Source organism: Actinia tenebrosa, unplaced genomic scaffold (assembly GCF_029948245.1).
Source record: "Actinia tenebrosa isolate PJP-AT-01 unplaced genomic scaffold, QUT_ActTen_1.0 PGA_scaffold17__23_contigs__length_9995812, whole genome shotgun sequence".
Classification (NCBI taxonomy): Eukaryota; Metazoa; Cnidaria; class Anthozoa; order Actiniaria; family Actiniidae; genus Actinia; species Actinia tenebrosa.
Genome location: NW_028292577.1, coordinates 7,093,872 through 7,114,688, shown reverse-complemented (window position 1 = coordinate 7,114,688; position 20,817 = coordinate 7,093,872). Strand labels below are relative to the sequence as shown.

The following is a 20,817-nucleotide window of genomic DNA, read 5'->3' as shown; positions in this document are numbered from 1 at the left end:
CGCGCGTTTTTAGACCTACGCCCAGTCTGTGACCGTGAGTGTCGCGCAGACTCAGTAGCACATGGAAGAGATGGAGATCAAATCGAAATAAAAAACAAATGTGTGACATTTTTCTGTTTTGTTTTCCTAAATTCAAGTTGAATGGAGCGTTTCTTTCGCTAATAACATGCCCCGAAAAAATAAGTTTGTAGATTTAAACCTCCTTGGAACATGGCAGGTTTGTTAGGCCGGATATTTTTGACTTTTGAGCTCAAGAATTATTATGAATTTGAATGTTTTTTTCCCTTTGAGCAGATTATTTGTTGTGAGTCCAGCGATGGAACGCATGAAAATATCAAAGGGTAAGGATTATCGTATTTTTTAGACGTGTATGGCTTGAAATAACTGTATGTCTATTGGAATTAGAGTGGAATTTACTCTCGATGAAGGAGACGATGTAACTTGGGGTCCAACACAAGAACTACAGTCTAAAAACGACCAAGAAAGCTTTCCCTTGTTGACGTGCCAGACATTTGAGGTACGAATATTTATTAATTTAGAGCAAAAAAACGAGTTATTTATTATAACTTGGATAAATTTAGTGGGTTTACGCCTTAGGTTTTATTACTGTATTGTATTTGCAGCTCTACTGTATATATATATCTGTAAGCAAGCTGTCACTCAAATATGAATTTTTATGAATTTTAAATTGATCTCTCACTTCTCAATGGAAATCAAGCATGGTATAGACCTCTCGCATGTGACGCCAAAACAGCTCATTCTGGGGGACATAAAGAATTCCAATCTCCTTAGAATTGGAACCTCCTGTTTTGTCCCCCAGATTGAGCTGCATTCCAAAGTGCTGCGAGGGGTCTATAGCATTAATTCATGTAACTCTCACCTCTGTGTTTTCAGGTTTGATTCCCAGACTCGGCATCACATGCGAGTAGAGTTTGATAGGTCTTTTCCTTATCTTCCTTCATCAAAACCTATGACACTAAATTCCAATACTATCCATAAGCTACCCATCCCAGTAGTTGTTTCAGGGTTTGATAATAATTATGTGATTCATATTCATAGATTGTTGCGAATAAAAATGAAATCCACTTTTATTTACCGGATACTGGACATTGGATAGAATTCAAGGTATGTTAGTATATGTAATAGGACTCCATAATTGGACGAGGAAAATTCCGAGGACTGACAAAATTGGATGAGGCCGTAGGCTGAGTCCAATTTGGCAGTCAGAGGAATATTTCAAGTCTAATTATTTCTTGATTGGGGAGCATGAAATCCCATTACCTATTAATTATGTAGCTGCCTAATTAATCCCATATCAGCAAGACCTGTCCAATTAAGAAAATAATTGGACAGTTACCTATATGGGATTAATGAGAAGCTGTATAAATAGGTATAGTTAGTTCTCTTAGGATTTATTTTTAGTTCTTTGTTCTGCAGGTTGTTTTGTAACATTGTTCTATATTTACACCTATAGGTATCATTCTCTGGGGATCAGCTGGTTCTAACAAGTGGACGAAACCTCAAACTCAATTGCAACAAAGTAAATTCCTTTATCGTTCATCCTTCACTCTGACTCATATTTTAAACATTTTACAATCATCACTCCATGCAAGGGTTTTTCATACCAGGTTTGTTGCACACTTGCACACTCACTACCACTACATTCACTGTTCACAACACACAACATTCACACCACACTCACATATTGATTTTTATGGAGGGAGGAAAATTGGAGAACTTGAAGATAACCCATTGTGGCAAGGGAGAAAACAACACATCAAACAAACTTGACTCTCACACATGTAGTTCAGTTGAGAATCAAAGCTGTGACCCCAGACTTAAACTGCACAATGTTGAGACATCAACATAGCAGCACAGATTAAAACATGTTGGTTTGAACGCTTAGAACAACAGATGTCAATGTGTAGGATTCCACAGTATCACTAGAAGATGGAAATAATACATTATATCCGATCATAAAAGGTCCATTTGAAATTTTAGGTAACACATGTATGTTCTGTATATATATATATACAAATACAATAAATTTGTATTCTCTGTTTATAATATAGATTCTAGAAGAACGAATGTTACAAGCTGCAACCAAGTTCTCTCTTCTTAATGCTTTAAAAGAGGGATATTTTTCAGATTTGACTCTCTCAGCAAGTAATGGAGAAAAGGTATGGCTATTTTCTATTATATCGTGTCATTCTAGAATAAGGTTCTCTAAGTAAGGTTTTGATTCATTGTACTCGATCTTTTTATGTTCCAGTTTGCTGTTCATAAGACAATACTCTCTTGCTTATGTCCCAATGAGGACTGGGACACAATACCTCCATTCATCCAAGACCTGCCACCAAATGTCCTCAGGGTCATTCTTCACTATCTATATACTGGTACTTTGGTGGAAGAACAGGAAGAGGTTACCATCAGGGAGACCCTTAAGGCTGTAGAGAGTGTGACATGTCTTGGTCCTCTGGTAAAGATGTGTGAGGACTACCTGAAGGCAACAGCAGCTATTCATAGTAAGTATAGCTAAATTTCAAAGGCAGGGCTAACTCACAGATAGAAACCTGAAACAACCTCTGATGTAAGTCAGGGCCTCAGCTAACTCACAGAATGAATTGGAATTTAATGTGGGTTTTGTGGAGTGAGAAAAAACAGAGAACCCTGAGAAAACTAGGAAATAAAGGGAGAGATTTAACAAACTCAACTCACATGTGATACCAAGTCCAGGAATCAAATCTGAGACCCCAGGAAACCGACCCCAGAGGTGAAAGGTGAGTGCACTACTGCTAGACCAGCCTTGATTTCCCTTTCTTCTGCCGCATAGTATGATTTATATTTTTGTGTGTTTCAGAAATAAATACTCTTGTAAATGACCTAGAACAGGCTATTGACAGCATCACAAGCATTATCAGCAGTGTACATTCCCCAGATATGTCAACTGTTCAACCACAACAGCTTCTTGCTGCCAGTAAGGCAGTAGCACAACAAGTGGCAATAGGTATGAATAGCACTTGTAGCTATAAAGGTTTTGCCCCATCACGTGCCGTAATACAGCTTAGGGTTGCCTGTGGTTAGATGGCATAACAATAGAATCACTCTCAGGAATTGAAATCTTTCTCATGTAAAATGATTGTATTGTTCCTACCATCTAACATGGGTGCCATCACGTGATGGTGGAAAACCACTATATAAAGCAACAGTAAAAGCTTATAAAGGGGAGAGAAGGACAAATCAGATTGTAAAATTTGAAGCACATAAAGAAAAGAGAAAAATAATGCAATCAATCCATCTCCCTCTCAATTAATTCTATGTCTATCCATCTGTCCATCTGTCCGTCCATCCAGCCAGCCAGCCATTCATCCATCCACTCATCCCTTCCTCTCTCACTCAATCCATTCCCACCCAATATCTATTTTTCTCCCTTTCTCCATCTATCCTATTCCATCCCTTAAGAAATGCTACTAATATTAAACTCAATGCAATGTGAACTTGGTAGCAACCTTCTTACCTCTGGACGTATGTATTTCTTGACATGTAGCAATTGCAAAGTTTGTTCTTCTTTGTGATGTGTTCTCACAAAGAAAGAATGAGTTGACAAGGAAAGAGAGACACAAGATCATAGAAAGCATCAGAAACAGGTTTGTACTAGTTAGTACTAAACAAAATGAAAACATAAATCCTGTTTGGGTAGCACTCAAGGGTAGCATGCAATAGCCAAGTGGCTAACAATCCTATGGCGCTAGTTCCATAATCAAGTTGGAATTTAGAAATGAAATGTTGCAAAGGAATGACAACCGGAGGCATATCCTTGGCTCTTTTTGCTCCTTGGGCTTCCTGTGGTAAGATTTAACACAGGGATCCCAACAGAGAATATATGGGGTACTTGTGGAGGAGGCTAAAGAAAAACCCTTAAAGCACAGGCGAGAACCAGCAAGCAATCTCTTTTCCCATAATTGTGAATAGGCCATTTGTAGGACATAATCACATGACTGTTATTGGAAGTTTTTTTTTTAATATATCAAGTATTCTGTTTCTTAAGACTTCCAGGAATCGTCTCTAAAGTTCATTCTCTGTTGCTTGTTTGTGGTGAGGTGTTGGTAAAATATCTGTTGACTGAGGCTAGGCAGCAAGAAGTAGTAACATATCTTATTCCCGAGGTAATGAGCAGTTGAAATGTTCAGCATTTAACAACATTATTCCCATCTATCTATCCATTTATGCATCTATCCCATTTATCCATCTACCTAGATATCTATCAATGCCTCCAATGCTACCGTTTATCCATTTTTTCTATCCCATTTGTCCATCTATTCATCCGTCCATATTTCATCCATCCATCCCATCCATTCAATCCAACTTTCCATCCATCCCTTGCATCATTAAATGATCATATTTTATTGACAGAATTGTTTCAATCTATTATCAATTATATTGAAAAACCTTTTTACAGATTGAAAACTTTTGGAAAGTTATATCTGACACTATCACTGATGCACAAAAAACCCTAGATGAAATAGTAGAACAAGAAGATGATGAACAGAAGAAGAAACGACACTCTGCATTCGGCAACAAACTGAGTAGAACATTTAAAAATGTAATTCAAAATATCCTTTGACTTTTCTCTTCTCCTTCAACTCCTAGATGATTATTTTGTATCCCCTCCCTCAGCTTATTCTCTTCTCTTTCTCCCTCCCTCTTCTTTTTCTCTTCCATATTCTTTTCTCCATCCCTCTTGCTCCCATCCTCTTCTCCTTTTCCCTCTTCTCCTGACTCAGCTTATTCTCTTCTCTCCCTCCCTCTCCCTTTTCTCTCCCATATTCTTTTTTCCATCCCTTTCACTTGTCCATCTTCTTCTCCTGCTCCCTCAGCTTATTCTCTTCTATCCTCCTCTATTTCTCCCTCTTTCACTTCCTCGGCATATTCTCTCTCATCCTCTTTTTTCATTCTCCCCCTCCCATTTTCTTTTGAACTGGATTTTTCATCTCTTACATGATAATCTTACTCCCAGTTTAAAATCCCACTTCTTTGCTTCTTCTCTGCCTTTCTTCTCCTATTGCACTTGACATTTCTTCAAACCCTAATCAGTATTTCTGCATGTCATTGCTTTACTCCAGGTGATTCATTTAAGGGAACTGAACATTTTGAAAAAAATCCAAGAAGAGGCAAGATCAACATTTGTCTTTGTTTTACAGAAAAGGTCAGCAAAACTCTTTGCTTAGTAATTTTGGTGGATTCCATGGTTACAGAGTACACCATAGCAAGGGCGAATGCAGCCAAAATTTTAGGAGGGGGGGCTAATTGAGTTTCTTTCGTCAACACAATGGAAAACAATAAAAAAGCATCTAATTCTTCAGTTTTGTTTTGTTTTTTTTTTCTGCTGAAGGGGGCCTTCAGCCCCCTTGGCCCCCCTTGATCCGCCCTTGCATAGTAGCAGCCAAGGGCCAACTGATCCACTGTAGTTGAGTGACTAATTGACCAAATTAATATGGTCTATCATTTTTGACTGCGGCCATTCATGGCCAATTGTTGTCAATATTGTTATTGATATTTACAACAACTGTGATCAGTATCTTCACCTTATCTTACTTGTTCTATTAGTAATTATTTCTTGTTATTACTTACCTTGTTTTAGGGAGGATTTCAGTGCTATGAATCCAGAAAGAAAAGTTACAGCTGTGATAAAGGCAATTGATTTCTTAACAGATGAGGTATATTGATAATGCCATTTTTTGCCCTTTCAAAGTGATCACATTGGGGCTGTGTCTGCAGATGGCAGTGACAGCTTGCACGTAAAGAGCGTGGTATTGAGCCACCATATGCCGTTCTTTTTGGCTGAAAAATAACTGCTGTTGTTTTTATTCACTAGATTGATGGTGTATATCTCCCTTCACTGGAGAAATTCCCAAACATGTTTGAAACTGATCTCAAGTTTAAAGCATGCAAGAGTCTATTCAAAGTTGGAACAGCACGAGTTGTAAGTAAAGATCATGTCTGATGTCCAGTATTGAACACTCTGCTAATCACCGAAAATGAATGATTTCATTCTTTAATAGTCCCCTTCACAGTTCCCTGCGCCATCTTGAAAGGTAGCCATTCCTTTGCATTGAAGCAAGACAAACGGTGAGCTTGCAATGATAGAGACCTTTTTTTAACACCTTGGACAATTATTCGCACGTCTCTATCATTGCAAGCTCACCGTCCCTCTCGCTTTGATTCAAAGGCACAGCTACCTTTCAAGATGGCGCAGGGAACTGTGAAGGGGACTATTGGATACAGCTGTGAAAATATTTTAAAACATTAAGCAGTTCACTCACTATAAAATATGTGATTTATTCAAATGATTTTCTAAAATCTAAGGAGTTTTATTTGTCTCTGTGTTTTTATTGAATAAGATGATTAATAATCTCTGATAATTATTGTTGTTTTCTTCTCAGTCTTGGTTACTGGAAAGAGTGCAGCAAAATCAAAGTGCTCTTCAGCCATCTATCAACCATATGTGCCAACTCGTTAACCATGAGTCATTTAATAGGGCAATGAAAGACTTAAAATTGATGGAATCCCTACCACAGGGGTGTGCGTCAACACAACTATGCCCACCACCTGTGCCTAAACAAAAACCAAGGGTAGGGTGTTTATGAAAATAATAATTCTTAAATTCCCTTTTGTGACCATGAAACAATTGCGCCAGTTATAGATGTATGAACACACCAAGTCAAACCATGAATTGGAGCAACTGTTTTGTGGTCCTTCAAGCAAATTCAGGAAAGGTCTATTTTCTTCACATTATTCTCCACTCAGTTGTTTAAATGGGTACCAACAAACAACTATTGGGGGTAAACGGTAAACTGACAAGGCACTGGGGGTCATGTGTGATGCACTGGTATTCTTACACGAGTGCCTCTCACCACACTCACTTGTTTAAATGGGTACCAACAAACTATTGGGTTTAAACTGACAAGGGACTTGGGGTAATGTGTAATGCACTGACATTTGTTGATGCCTCTCTCCACCCAGGTGTTTAATTGAGTATCTGAATCATTTTGGGTAAGACAGATAGCTGGGAACCTTCCTGCAATTAACTAGCAACCCATCCATTTGCTAAAGCAATAATTTTAGTCTTTATGCTGCAAAAAAATGACCTTCCTAAAAGTTTTTTTTCTTGCAGAATTGTATGAAATCTGATTCCACTTCAAGTGACTCAACCATCGATAGTCAACTTCCCACTGAAGTAGCCAAATTATTAGTGTCTGGGAAATATGCTGACATGACATTCATTGTTGGTGATTCTACCTCAAAAGACAAGACAACAAACAACAAAGATACTTTAGAACACCTGAGCTGCCAGGCCTGTGCCGACACAGAGAGGAAACCTGGGGATGACAATCTTTTGAAATGGAAAACATGTGAAGTGAAGGAAAATGAAAGTTTAAATGAAACAGAGGAAAATGTTGTCAAATTTAAAGCTCATCGTGTTATTCTAGCAGCTCGATGTACCTTTTTCAAATGTGCTCTCTTGAGCGGAATGAAGGAATCCATAGACAGGTATTTTTTTAGAATTCCTCAGGGATTATTAATGGGTTGCAAGCATTCCCAAGAGAGTTAAAAGACAAAAATATGGTGGCCATTGTGGTACCGCTAACAATGGATGCTAATGAGAAATCTTTTGATAAATGATACCAACATGGCCGCGATGACATAACGTGCAAACAAAGAATGCATTTTATGGAACATGAAGTACCATGAAGGAGGGAAGGGGATTCATTCCTCCCTCCCCACCCCTCAACCTTTTATGGTGCTCTGTGGTCCTTGATAACCTGACTTGTTTTAGCCCTACCACTTTTTAGGGCACACTGTATGTGTTCCCTAAACCTGAGGCTGTTTAATATTGTCAGAATGAAAGTTCTTAAAGAATTTCATTGCTGGGTTTCAATCAGCTGATTGTCTTTGAATCTCATTTATCTGCTCCAAATGGTGGTCAAACACTGACCACCATCTGCTTTTAACCAGAAAAATTATATTGAAAACTTGTGATTCAGCTGATGAACATTACATACAAGACAGGAAATGACAGTCACGAGTGAAACTCGGCAATCAAAAAATATAACTTAAAAAATATAAGTGTTTCTGACACATTTTTGATTTTTTTTTCAGAACAATTTTGGTGCCAAGTACCAATCCACATTTATTCCATAAATTTCTTGAGTCTTTGTACAGTGGAACAATAAATACAAACTGCATGAGCATAGACCAGCTGGTTGAGATGATGATGCTAACAGACATGTATGAGGTAATAAGATGCCTCCTGATAATGATAGAGTTACTACCATATTATCATTGAAGTGCGACCTGAGAAGTTTGATGTCTCATTTGCCAACTAATATTTTAACGACCACCAATTAAAGAATCTCAATCAAAGAAAACAATAGGGAGATTTTGGACTGAATAAAGAGGATTTTAAAAGGCTCCCTCATGATATTGATTTTTTATTTTTATTTATTTCATTTCATTTCATTTCATCTTATTTTATTTTAGTTTTTAATGCTAGTTGGCAAACTAGGCATCAAAACTTTGCAGGTCGCACTTTAACAATAATTATAGTATATTATTAATTCATGACTCGACACTATTATGTTAATGTTAATGGATTAATAATTATTGATAGATTAATAAATTATTATTGATTATTGTTAGGTGGATCATATGAAAGAAGCATGTGAAATGTCTTTATGTGCCTGTATCAGTGACGATACAGTTCTATATCTGTTGAGTATGGCTGACAGATACAATGCTACACAACTCAAGGTATATATTATTTTATTGTATATATTATTTTAAAATAAAATTAATTGCATTCAATAATCGTTCCACAGAGCTAGTTCCTACCAAATCCAATAAGTAATTTGAAAAAAAAAATTTAGAGGGAGAAAAACTGGGAAGCCTGGAGAGAAATCCTTAAAACACACAAGAGAACACACAAACAAAACAACTCTACTCACATTTTACCTTTTCGTGAATTTTTTTGTGTGGTGTACAGTAGCGGCTTTGCACCATCACGTGATGTGGCTACAGCCATTACAGGAGGCCGGCACAACAATAGAGTCTTTTTCCCCTGGGAAACTGAATTCCTTTTAAAATGTAAACCAGATTTGACCAGGTTCAATTGCTACTGTCTCCTGTCCTGGCTGCCATCATGTGATGGTGCTAAGCCTCTATTGTAAAAATACAGATTCAAACAAGTCTTGTCATTGAGACGCAAGTGCTCTCCAATGAAAGCGTGTGTTGCCAGGCTCCTAATAACTTTTTCGTTGGTTTTTGCTAAAAAATATTATTATTTGTTTCAACAGAGCAAATGTTTAGATTTCATGACAAACCCAGAAATCTACATGGAATCAGAGGAATTTAACAAACTATCCCCGGAACTACAACAGGAGGTGAAACAACATCTAGAAAATTTAAAGTAGGTACCAGTGTTTTTTCAATTCTCAATAATTGAAGTTAAAACCTTTTTTATTTTTCAAAAGCAACAATTATTATTTATTTGCAGGATTAAAGAAAAACTGAAAAGTAAAGAATTGGAATCATCAAAGGTATTAAATTGATATGGAAATGAGAAATATGCTGCGTTCGGACTATCTACGGCTCAGGTCAAAGGTCAAACTTCACATGAGCCGAATCTAATTGAAACAACTGATAACTAGGCAGTCTTCCTTCTTGTCATTAGGTTTGGCTCATGTGAAGTTCAACGTTTGACCCTAGTTGAAGCCAACTGCACACATGTGGATGGTGTCAGCACAAATGCTCTGTTTACTAATACACCACAGTTTTTGACCAATCAGAATATGCATAGAGAAGGGGCTATATAATAAATTAATATATTGTACATCTTTTCAAGAGACCAAACCTTGAAGAGCTCACAAGAAGGCATTTATTCGAACAGTATTCACAACAGGGACATCATGAAACAAAAATCGAAAAATGTATGCAAGAACTTACAGAAATCTTAGGAGTCTCGATACCAAGACGAGATTTGTTGCGAATAACGTTAGCCGCTGATTGCGACGTCAACAGGGCTTTAAATTTCTATTTTTCATGGCAATCCAGCGAGATTTAACCCCCAAGGTAAATAATTTTAATATATATTTGAAATGTCTTTAAATAACACAAGAATATCATTTATTAAGGAAAGTACAATTTAAAAAATATATTACAAAATTTATCATAAAATATTTGGCGTGTTGAAATTTTCATAAAATGTTTGATACTTTTATTATGCTAAAAATAATTAAAGATTTATAGTTTTTTGGCTTTTCTGTTTTCAATGATAATCAATATTGCTACTGCTTTAACTTTTGAACTACATTGTTCCGATCATCATGTAATGGGACAATTTTTGTCACCAGTGAAAAAAAAAAAAATGAATCATTGAGAAACTTTATTTAAAAAATTCGAATGAATTTTGAGTTCTAGAAAATAATATGTGTAGGTTGACAATTGGCCAACTGTTGGTGAGAATCAGATGGTCGGCCAAGTGTCGACCGTGAGTTGGGTGATTGTCAACCAGAAAATAAAGTGAATATAATTACCAAAGGTGCATAAAGACACTTAAAAAATATCAATAAAATTAATCAACAATCAATACAAAAATAACTCAATTAATGCTATTTTTTGTGTAAAATCGCAGTAAAAAATAATATTTAACCTCTATTTTGCAGCCACTTGACAATTACATGAGAGTGGCTGCTTAATAGATGTAGGGAATCAAAGAGAGGAATCATATTAAGTTTATTTTTACCAAATTAAAAGTAATAGCACTGAGTGAAGTTTGAGAAGTGTCCTGTGTATGTAGGATTATAGTTGTAAATCAAGGCAGCATCTTCTTTGTCTTGGCTGGGAAAATGGTGATCATTCATGCGTGCTGAGAATTCAATAAAGTAAAGTACCTTAGTTTATGTAAGGATAAAGACATTGATAACTTGAGTGGGAGCTTTGCTCGCAGTTCAAACATTTTAAGAATATGACAAATACAGCGATTTCCACTTGAGTGCAACATGTGCTGAATTTGTTGATTTTGAAATGTTTGCTAATAAGCTCATTTGAAGTGTTAGACAGTCTGTCTCAGTCTCGTCAGTAAAATGTGACAAGACAATGTGTTCTTTTAACAGTTGAGCAGCGCTTGGACGACCGAGACAGCAAACGTTTCAAAATCAACAAATTCGATGCATGGTGCACTCAAGTGGAAATCGCTGTATGTGTTTTGGCAAATACTTAAGTTCTTAACTTATTGTTGTACAAGTTGTTGCATTGTTGAACTTAGCGAAGCAATGCAAGCCTGTTGTAAACAGAGAAGACTAGCCTACCTTGATCAACAAGAAAATTTGCCATATACTGTCCAAGATGAATAGCATCAGTACTGTGTGGTATTGATTCTTTGGTGGACCACTCAAACTGGTTCTTTTCTGGATGCCATTGAACCCCAAATATTGGATATTTAATACCTGAAAATATGAATAGAATTTCTTAGACAAGGTATATGTTACATGTGACCATTTTGGGAGAATCAAGGGTGGTGTTGTAGTAGAGCATTCACTTGCCCTTCACCTCTGGGGCCTCAAGTTCAATTCCTGAACTCGGCATTGTATGTGAGTTGAGTGTATCATTCCAGTCTAGGTTGTTTCAGGGTTTAATATAATTTGAATTTTTATGACAATGTCAGACTGGAAATTAAGGCAATAGTGAATGAAGTTTGTAATATGGAAAATTTAGGGATTTGCTTGAGGGTATAGTATTCTAAAATAGCAATTATAGTGGATCGTGGTCTAGCTTGGGTACAAACCAGGCCTGTGGCTAGGAGCGGTTCGATGGTTCGAACCAAACTGCCCTATCCTCATAGTACAAATAAAATAATATTTAGCACGGTTTTAATTTTTTCGAGAAAATAATTATGGCATGACTAAGATTGGCAGAAAAATGAACATCCCCTTTCAAGGTCCTAGTGATGGGCTTGCACAAATATTTGGATCACCATGTATTTTATGGTATCGTTCGTACAAATTGTTTGTACCCAAGCTACGCCACAATGCATCCAGTTTATGGAACTCTGAAAAGGTCTGTGTATATTCTATAACACCACCTACCTTCAATGGTGGAAACATACTCAATGCCCTTTCGATCCTTGTTTGTCGAAACAATTCTGTAAAAACTAGAAAGACTTTGATCCTTCTGAAAATTCTTCAAATAACAGAGAACATGTTTAGTAATATCGTCAGGAATAATTTGCAATAGAATTTTAAAATGTAAGTAAAAATTATTATTGTTACAGATTAATATTAGTAATATATTAATAATTATTATTATATTTATAATCTTTAATAAATTGTTTTTTAAAGAGATATGATGGTTTGTTCTTGCTGCTTTCTGTTAAATCAATGAATGCATTTGCTTGCATTATCACAGACTGTTCGCAGAGACAAACAATATATATCATACAGTAATAAATAATTTGGTAACAACTATGTAGCGCTAATTGCTGTGACATAAGCTGTTGTCTTTATTTTCCAAACAAAGATAGATTCTCTGATTAAAAAAGTAACTTGTAATAATTCTTATAAAACCCATCTAATGTGTCCTTGATGTCTCGTATAAGACTTGGTAGCTCAGTGGTTAGAGCATGGCACAGGAATTGCCAGGGCACCGTAATCGTCAGGGCACAGGTTCAAATCCCGTTCAAGACTGTTTTTGTGTCTTTCAAGACTTTTTCTGAGTCTTTCAATTTGCAGCTGCATAAGTAATTACTTCATATACTGCGAGGATCAGCTCAATTTGATAAATAATTCTTACGTTTGAAAACACAAATGAGTGATATAAGTAGTGGAGTAAACGAGTTATGGTTTAGGAGGCTACATGAATGTGATAGGTGTCCCCAATTAGTTTATTTAAATAAGCTAGAACGACATGACACAGTAATAAAGTTTATTATTATTATTATTATTATTATTTCTATCCCCACCCACCCATGGGCAGGTCTGCCCTGAAGAGGAACATAAATGTGTTGGCTAACATACCTCTGGAGTCACTCCCCATTGATGATTGTTCATTGTAATCCTTGAGTGCTGGACTGCTTTGATCATGTCCTGAGTTGCCTTGTTAAACATTTTACTCTCACTGAAATCTAATAAAAACATATTTATAATAATTAGGATATAGTAATATTGGGGAAGAGTTAGTGATTTTTAGGAAAAGCATAAAATTTGAAAAATTGGACTCGTGGTCAACAGGTCTCATGGTTGGTGTGTGTGAGTAAAGAAAATTTGTGGTTCTCTCGTGCTTTGAGGGTTTTTCTCTTGGTTCTTCAGTATTCCACAAGGTACGTGCTGAGGTAACCACTTAAAATTCAAGGACTATTCGAGGAGTATACAAGGACCCAAAAATGAATTTCCAAGGAGTATGTTCAGCTAACTATGCCAAGGTTTTACACGGTGGTTGCACATGGCCGACTTTCAGATTTTCCAATCTTTCTGACTAGATCTATTTCAGAACGATGCAAGTAATGATCAAAGCAAAAATTCAAGCAGTTTTCAAGGAGTTTCGCTTAAATCATAAAATTCAAGAGCTTTTCAAGTGCCCTTGAAAACGTGAATTAAATTCAAGGAGTTTTCAAGGAGTTTAAGGAGTAGCACGAACCCTCATTCCAATGAAAGTTGAAAACACTATTCATGAGCCTCTGCCTTGGGAGACTGTGCAAGCACTCCCAGTATTACTGATATTTCTAGCATTTTCCCCTCACTCCATTACTTAAATCTTGGATTGTCTCTTGTGCACTAGTCTCCTTTGCAGACTTTTTTTAGTGTGGGTCCGAAACTCCCTCAGCTTTCGGACAAATATGAAAAACGTCTGCTGAGAAGACTACATGTACTTGCTCACTTGCCTTCTGAGAGGTTGAGCGGAGTTGGATAGTTCTCGGCATCCAAGTGAGAAAAGACCACCTTGTTACTACTTGATATTACTGTTAATAACTCAAAGCCAAGACAAGATCCCCATATTGGAAAGACAACACCCTTGTCACTGGCCTGGCAAATGGAATAGAAAAAAATGATGATACATTATATTATTTATGAGCAGGCATAGCTCAGTTAGTGCGCAACCTTCAGAGCTTGAGGTCCACGGTTCGATCCTTAGGATCTCCACGTCTGTTTCAACTTCTCTAATCTGTGTAGCCTCAGAGCACTGATGGAGAGAGGGGGTGAAGACGTGCGCATCGTCGGCTTCCATTGATAGCAGTTGAATTTCAACTGAAGGAACTAGCGACGTTAAATATAGGTACTTTACTTTTATTATCCTTTATGCCATAAGAAATACAGTAAATCAGAATGGATGAAACAAAAATATCTATGTATGCTTGTCGATATCCCTCTTCCTTCCCATCATGCACTGAAATCTTCTAAGGTAAGCTATATAATAGTTATGCAATGGTTTTTGGGTAGAATATCTCTAGCCTGAAGGCTGATCATGTGCATACAGTACCCAACGGGCAGATCCAAGGGGAGAATTGTGAGGGTTGCAACCCCCTCAAGAGAATTTCAATTTCTTCTTAAAAGAATGTGCTGTTCTATTTTTTCGGTTCGGTATCTTTTATGCAGAACCCCCCTCGAAGGAAACCTTGGATCTGAACCTGTACGAGAAAAACACAAGTGCCTCTTGGAATATTCCATAATATGTCTTTCTAAACCAATGCATATATAGTTAGTATAAATTCAGAAACAAACAATAAATAAATTTATACCTGAATAGCTAACTGATATAAAATGTTTCCATTCTCAGCATAGCCAGATTTAGTAAGGCTGACTCCACCTCCAGGGAAAAGAGCTCTGCATAACAAAAATATTTAAAATATAGTTTAAGCTTAATGAAAGATGTCTGCCCTTCCTCAACCCTTTCACAAGGAAATGCTATACAGGTCATTTATTTGTAGGTAGATATATTTTTTAGTTCCAGAAAATATCCATACCTCCCCCATAAAGAGGGATTCATATTTCCAAGGGGTGGGGAAGGTCTGAGGAGGGTATATTGTGTAGTACCAGAAAATATCCATCCCTCCCCATGGAGGGGGATTAGAATTTCCAAGGGGTGGGGAGGGTCTGAGGAGGGTATATTGTGTAGTTCCAGAGAATATCCATACCTCCTCCATAAAGAGGGATTGGTATTTCCAAGGGGTGGGGAGGGTCTGAGGAGGATATATTGGGTAGTATCAGAAAATTTGATTTATACCCATTAATGTATTGAAAGAGCTGCTTCACTTGATCCACGGTAGCATTAGGGCTATGTAAAGGCTGTTAAGAAAAATATTGTATATAAATTTTTACAATAGCTTACAAATTTCTTGCATGCTGATTGGTTATTTTTTATCATCAATAAGAAGACAGAGAGATAAAGCTGACATCAACGAGCGCACTCTCTTTCCATTAGTTGTTTTGATCACTAAAAATGAAAAGTTTTTATCGTCATCACTTTGACAATGTGATGACGCAATAATTTTATCGTCAATAAGAGGACAGACACATAAAAAACTGATGTCTATTTGTTGAATATATGATGATGATGACGATGTGTTGAGTATCCATAGAGACTTATCACATGACATGTCAATAGGAAATATTTATTTAAGGATACAATATCGGCACAACACGGCCTCCAGCAGCTTCAACGTATTTTACATAAGACGCAGCTATGTAGAATTTGCCATATTCTGCAGCTTTTCCGTGTGTCGTCTCAGCAAGTATCCCTAAAATTACATTACACAAATCAAAGCTAAGACGCACTGCAGTCCAATATCAATAATTACTTCATTTGCAAATCCTTTGTATGAATAATAGCATTAGTATGAGTCCTAAAGTCCTATTAATTTTCGAGTTACAATAAGCTAATGAGAGATTCTTTTCGTGAAAGTTTTCGGGACGTCCCGTCTTGTATCATACTCATCATTGGCAAGGCTTCGAGAACTCACCAATAATTGGTCTTTCTGTTCTTGATCCCGGCGTGGATAGTACTCCAGAGATAGATAATAAGATCAAAGCAATTGTAGAAAGCATTGCAATGGCAATAATAGCAAAAATTTACCAAAATTTGGCAGATCGCATAAGATACCGAGCCGGACTGAACTAAACCGGATGCACAGCTAATAAGCTACCACAGCAAGCCCAAGCACTCATATTGTTTGTTTAGATTTTCTTTATATGAACATTAGTTTTACGTTTAGCTATTAGACTGAGAATTCTCAATCTCAATTTCAAATAAGGGAGACCTTTTCTTTTCTTTTCACTTCCTTCTTGTCTTTTCTTCTTTCATTTTTGCCATCGTATCAGCGAAGATTTTCAAGAAATATTTAGGTTCCAACAAAAATTATCCCGTTTATTTGTCTTTTCAGTTTTTCGTAACAAACACTTTTCCCATTTTTTTTCTTCAGCATTCGCCATATTTTACGCCAAGCAGGAGGGACCCCTCCCGCCCTGGCCTAAGGCAAGTCAAGCACCTGAATTAAGCCAAGCATGCGCACTGTACCTCAAGTTAAAGACAAGCAAAAATAGTATCAAAAATAATATAATACACAAATAAAGCCTAATAGAGTGCTCACACTAAATCTGTGAAACAAATACTAATTTTTAGCACTAAATAGTGATAATTAAACAATAGAAAACAAAGGATTCTGTAGAGTACAAACAAGTGTGTACGTAAATACCACTAAATACTGCTAAATTATGCTAATCCTATTGTTTTCTATTGTTTAATTAGCACTATTTACTACTAAATAGTGCAAAGCGTTGCACACTTTTAGTGTTGAGGTTTGTACTCTATGAAATAGTACTAATTAGGGTTTTCCGATTTAGTGACCTTTGATTCCAGAATACCATCGGCGATCCTTACACTAAGTACGCTAAGTACGCTAAGTGACAGTCAATTGGAGATGTAATATAATTGAAAAACAAGGAATTTAGTGAGAAAAAGAAAATATTTTATATACATAACATTTTATTAAGAAATGCTTCTTGCTTGTCGAAATACTAGTAATCTAACAGTACATATTAAAACAATGGGAATTTTTTTATGACTAGCAATACCTAAATCAATCCAAACGGCCTGTAGCAGTTGACGTCACCGGCCGATTGAAAACACACGTAGAGCTAGCTGAGATCGAAGATATATGAGGTTTTGACTTTTATTAATCTCGTAGTTATTCAGCCGTACATTCTTTACAGTTTGGTCTATAAACAATATATTTTATTTCATATCGTGTACTATTGGTATCAATAAAATTATTTAAGGATTTCAGAATTTATACAAATACTGAACACTAATTTAAATGCGAATTCGATCAAACCTTTTCTCAACTGATTTGGAATGTGTAGTTTCAGAAATTATCCATACCCCCACCCCACCCCTTACCCCTCAAAGAGGAATTTAATATTTCTGAGGAGTGGGGGATCAAAGAAAGAACAATATTACAGAGTTTGTATGGAAGAAAATTGGAATTTTCGGTTGGGTACTACGTATTTTAAGAAAAACTCCTCCATAGGGGTATGGATAATTTCTGGAACTACACAATCTCAATAAAATCAAAGAACAATCGTACGCGTATGCTAATTCTAAATCAATTTTTAATTCATCTTTCTTTTCAAGACTTTTAAATAGGTTAGTTAAGATCACATGAAAAAAAAAATGCATGGTTAATCTGAGTCTGAACTATCTATTTGCATCCATGTCTTCACGGCCCTGCTATGGTCTTTGGCTGCCGCCGGAGTTTGCATTCTGTATGAGCGCAGGAAGGGACTCTAAAATACTCGACATTTTCGATTTAGCTGTCTGTTTTCCCCTGTTGAATACAAAGTATAAAAAAAACCCAGGAAAGTTATAGTCAATTATGTGACATTCGCTACCAGCATCAAGAAACACGACTTTACCGTATCTTTGGCTTTTCTTCCTCTTCGATTTTGCATCAGCTTGGTCTTTTGCATCATCACCATCCTTGACAGCACTCAAAATATCCTCTCTGGATTGAGAGCCTTGGATGTTTGTATATCGCGTATCTTTTTTGAATATATCGTTCTCGGTGGCTTTCCAATCGCTGTCACTATCGATATCAAACTCACTTTCGCTACTATTAAATTCTTGCTCGGCGCTAGTCTTGACTGCTTTACTGGTGGATGCAACAGTCGAAGCTTCTTGTACATGCCGAGAATCACTAAAGAGAAAATAGATAAACGTTAAAATTCTATTTTTTAGAAGAACCTGAATTTCAAAAGTCTTTTTCAAAATCACCTTGCTTTGTATAAAGACTTCTTAGCAATCTTGCGAACTCTCGCCATGGCTTTTCTTGTGCTTGGCCCTTCTGGTGTTCCAATATTCTGGTAGTAATCTCGTAGCTGGTCCCCGAGTACCTCTGAATGTTTCTGCATGAAGCTAACCACGGCTTTTAAATCTCTTCCGTACTTTTTCATTCCTTTCCCAATTAGCATTAACTCTACTGGTGTACTTCTCTTTTTTTTAATTTGCTTTGGCTTGGGTCGTTGCTGCAAAGACATAGTACTCGCAGTAGGGAAAGTACTTGAACTCGGGCATGGAACTTCTTGAAGTTCTTTGGTGAGAGCAGCTCGTAGAAAAATATTGTCTTCTTCCATCTAGACAACTTGTATGCGGATTGAAGTCAATGTGGCCATTCTCAAACTTTGGGCATATTTATATACTCATAGCGTGAATACTTCACAGGTTCTTCTCAAAAAAGGATGGTACGAGTTCGAGAAAACTGTGTTAATAATTCTAAAGGCATTGATTAATTAATTAAGGGATTGTTTGATCAGACAGAAAGGCAAGAACAAACACACCTTCTTTTTCTTCTCAAATTTCACCTCTCATCCTTGATAATGCGTAGGAGCTCGAGCAACGTGTTTAGAATTCTAAAGGAATTGATTAATTCATTACGAACAATCACACGTTCTTTTTCTTCCTCAAATCAGTATTCATGCGAGTGTAACACAATCATGTTTTGGTATGCGAAATGATCAGTGTATTGATCTATGAAGCTTTCATTTATTCATTTCGCTTAAAAGATGCCGAACAGAAATCCACCTCCTCCATTTCCGTATTTTCTGTTCTGTACGTTGACATCAATATTATCTGCACTGGATGTCCTTTTTCTACATGACAACAATCAACCTTTCCCTCCACCGTTTCCGCCTCTGATAAACGTTATTTCTTTGCTCATCGCGATTTTGGAAATTGTGCCACTTCATTATCCTATAATACTGATAGACAACGACGTTGTCTTTTAGATGTACGCAACAGAGTACTGCTTGCTGTCATTTGGTTGAGAAGCTATCCAACATACCATTATCTTGCTCACATATTTGATATCAATATAAGTACTGTTTCCAAGGAGATATATCATGTTGTGCCCATCTTATTTTTAAAATTTCGATCCTTCATCACATGGCACAACTTAAGGAAATGGTCCTCATTTATGGGGTATTGGAATCACTTTCCAAATGCAGTGGGTTCGATAGATGCTACTATACATCGCATACGACGCCCATCGGGGAGACTTCAGGCTGAGTTTTATCGAGGGGACAAAAAAGTCCATTTCATGTCAACCCAGTTGGTCATTGATGCCGATGGTATGATCACCCTTCTTATTTCAGGCTTTCCTGGACATTTAAATGACAGTAGCACCTACCGGTACCTCCCAAACATTGGATTTGGAGGTCAGCTAGGATTACCAAGACATGCCCGAATTCTTGCCGACGGTGGCTATCCATTGAGAGCTCCTCTCGTGACTCCTCACAGAATCGCAAGAACCCGCCGCCAACAAAGGGCAAACCGTCATTTACGACGTTTACGTGTGAAAATTGAACATGCCATAGGGTACTTAAAGATCTATAAGTCCATTGGACAGATTTTTTTAGACAAAAACGGTCGTTTCTACCGATAGTAGTTAGTACTTGTGGGTTCTTAAGTAATCGAAGGAAACTCTTGATTCGACGGGCTAGGGCACTCTAATTGCAGGCTACATGTAATAATACACTGTAGTATAATCAATACTGTAAGGCTTGGGATGGGTTGAGGTAGCTATAATATAAAATGATATTGTTGTTTCAGTTTAATCTAGCCATAGTTAATCGAGGGGACCCTCGATTAACTATGATCTAGGGATGGAGTGATTTTACTGAACCTGTAAAACAGAAACTAATAGTTAGGGATAACAGACGAATAGACACTAAGAAAAACAATGGAAATAGTGTTTTATTACTAATATGTAATAGACTGTTGAACTATTTTACAGGTTAAGCAAAACCACTCAAATAATTCGATATAGGAAATAAAACAAAGCACCGGTACGAGAAAAGTACGAATTAAGCAAATTATAACACGTGCTGAATCAGAGTGCATTTTGAAGTTGACCATTATCTTTAAAGTCTTGAAAGCTTGTTAACGGTAAAACATTTGATAGTCCATTCCTGTTAAAGAAATGTATCGCCGATGCTTTCCTTAGTTCATGATATAAATATTCACGTGACACAAGCATTTGAATAATTAAACATTAATGCTAGCACAAACCGCCTGAAAAGCTGAAGAGTCGCTGGAGTGGATTCTTTCATGACACTCCATAATTTATCGCGGTAACAATGCTGGAAGTTAATTTTTCTCGCCTCTATTCTTTCCGAATTCTATTGTTATGAAATACTTAGAAAAAAAGACAATGCATGGCAATAAAGATATTGCCAAATCGACGAAAAGGTCACTAAATCGGAAAACCCTAATAGA

The 20,817-nt window shown here is 36.8% G+C and overlaps 2 protein-coding genes across 2 annotated transcripts; one reads left to right on the top strand and one right to left on the bottom strand.

The window, feature by feature from the left end:
- The first annotated feature begins 48 nt into the window (after nucleotides 1–48).
- Nucleotides 49–10,129, top strand: LOC116288701 (uncharacterized). The gene is made up of 21 exons (XM_031695519.2): nucleotides 49–217; nucleotides 295–341; nucleotides 406–517; nucleotides 1,060–1,125; nucleotides 1,475–1,540; nucleotides 2,073–2,180; nucleotides 2,273–2,525; nucleotides 2,861–3,007; nucleotides 3,548–3,647; nucleotides 4,049–4,166; nucleotides 4,460–4,603; nucleotides 5,124–5,206; nucleotides 5,642–5,717; nucleotides 5,876–5,983; nucleotides 6,444–6,632; nucleotides 7,175–7,551; nucleotides 8,161–8,296; nucleotides 8,701–8,811; nucleotides 9,354–9,466; nucleotides 9,554–9,596; nucleotides 9,902–10,129. Exons 1-21 carry the CDS (start codon nucleotides 167–169, stop codon nucleotides 10,118–10,120), a joined length of 2,667 nt encoding a protein of 888 aa, XP_031551379.1. The 5' UTR covers nucleotides 49–166; the 3' UTR covers nucleotides 10,121–10,129.
- A 655-nt stretch (nucleotides 10,130–10,784) lies between these two features.
- Nucleotides 10,785–16,199, bottom strand: LOC116288702 (gamma-glutamyl hydrolase). Its single transcript, XM_031695520.2, has 9 exons — nucleotides 16,010–16,199; nucleotides 15,676–15,787; nucleotides 15,274–15,324; nucleotides 14,789–14,873; nucleotides 13,934–14,075; nucleotides 13,071–13,177; nucleotides 12,144–12,237; nucleotides 11,367–11,504; nucleotides 10,785–10,924 (listed from the first exon to the last, which is right to left on the bottom strand). The coding sequence occupies exons 1-9, from the start codon at nucleotides 16,092–16,094 to the stop codon at nucleotides 10,806–10,808; spliced, it is 933 nt and encodes a 310-aa protein (XP_031551380.1). The 5' UTR covers nucleotides 16,095–16,199; the 3' UTR covers nucleotides 10,785–10,805.
- Nucleotides 16,200–20,817: the final 4,618 nt, after the last annotated feature.

What these genes read in the sequence shown, in the direction of transcription:
- LOC116288702 (XM_031695520.2), bottom strand. Translation starts at nt 16,094, where the DNA reads ATGCTTTCTACAATTGCTTTGATCTTATTATCTATCTCTGGAGTACTA. An exon ending in AACAGAAAGACCAATTATTG is followed by an intron (nt 15,788 to 16,009) that starts GTGAGTTCTCGA and finishes ATGTAATTTTAG; the next exon opens with GGATACTTGCTGAGACGACA. An exon ending in TATATCAGTTAGCTATTCAG is followed by an intron (nt 14,076 to 14,788) that starts GTATAAATTTAT and finishes TCCATTTGCCAG; the next exon opens with GCCAGTGACAAGGGTGTTGT.
- LOC116288701 (XM_031695519.2), top strand. Translation starts at nt 167, where the DNA reads ATGCCCCGAAAAAATAAGTTTGTAGATTTAAACCTCCTTGGAACATGG. An exon ending in AGCACAACAAGTGGCAATAG is followed by an intron (nt 3,008 to 3,547) that starts GTATGAATAGCA and finishes CTTGACATGTAG; the next exon opens with CAATTGCAAAGTTTGTTCTT. An exon ending in ACAATGCTACACAACTCAAG is followed by an intron (nt 8,812 to 9,353) that starts GTATATATTATT and finishes TTGTTTCAACAG; the next exon opens with AGCAAATGTTTAGATTTCAT.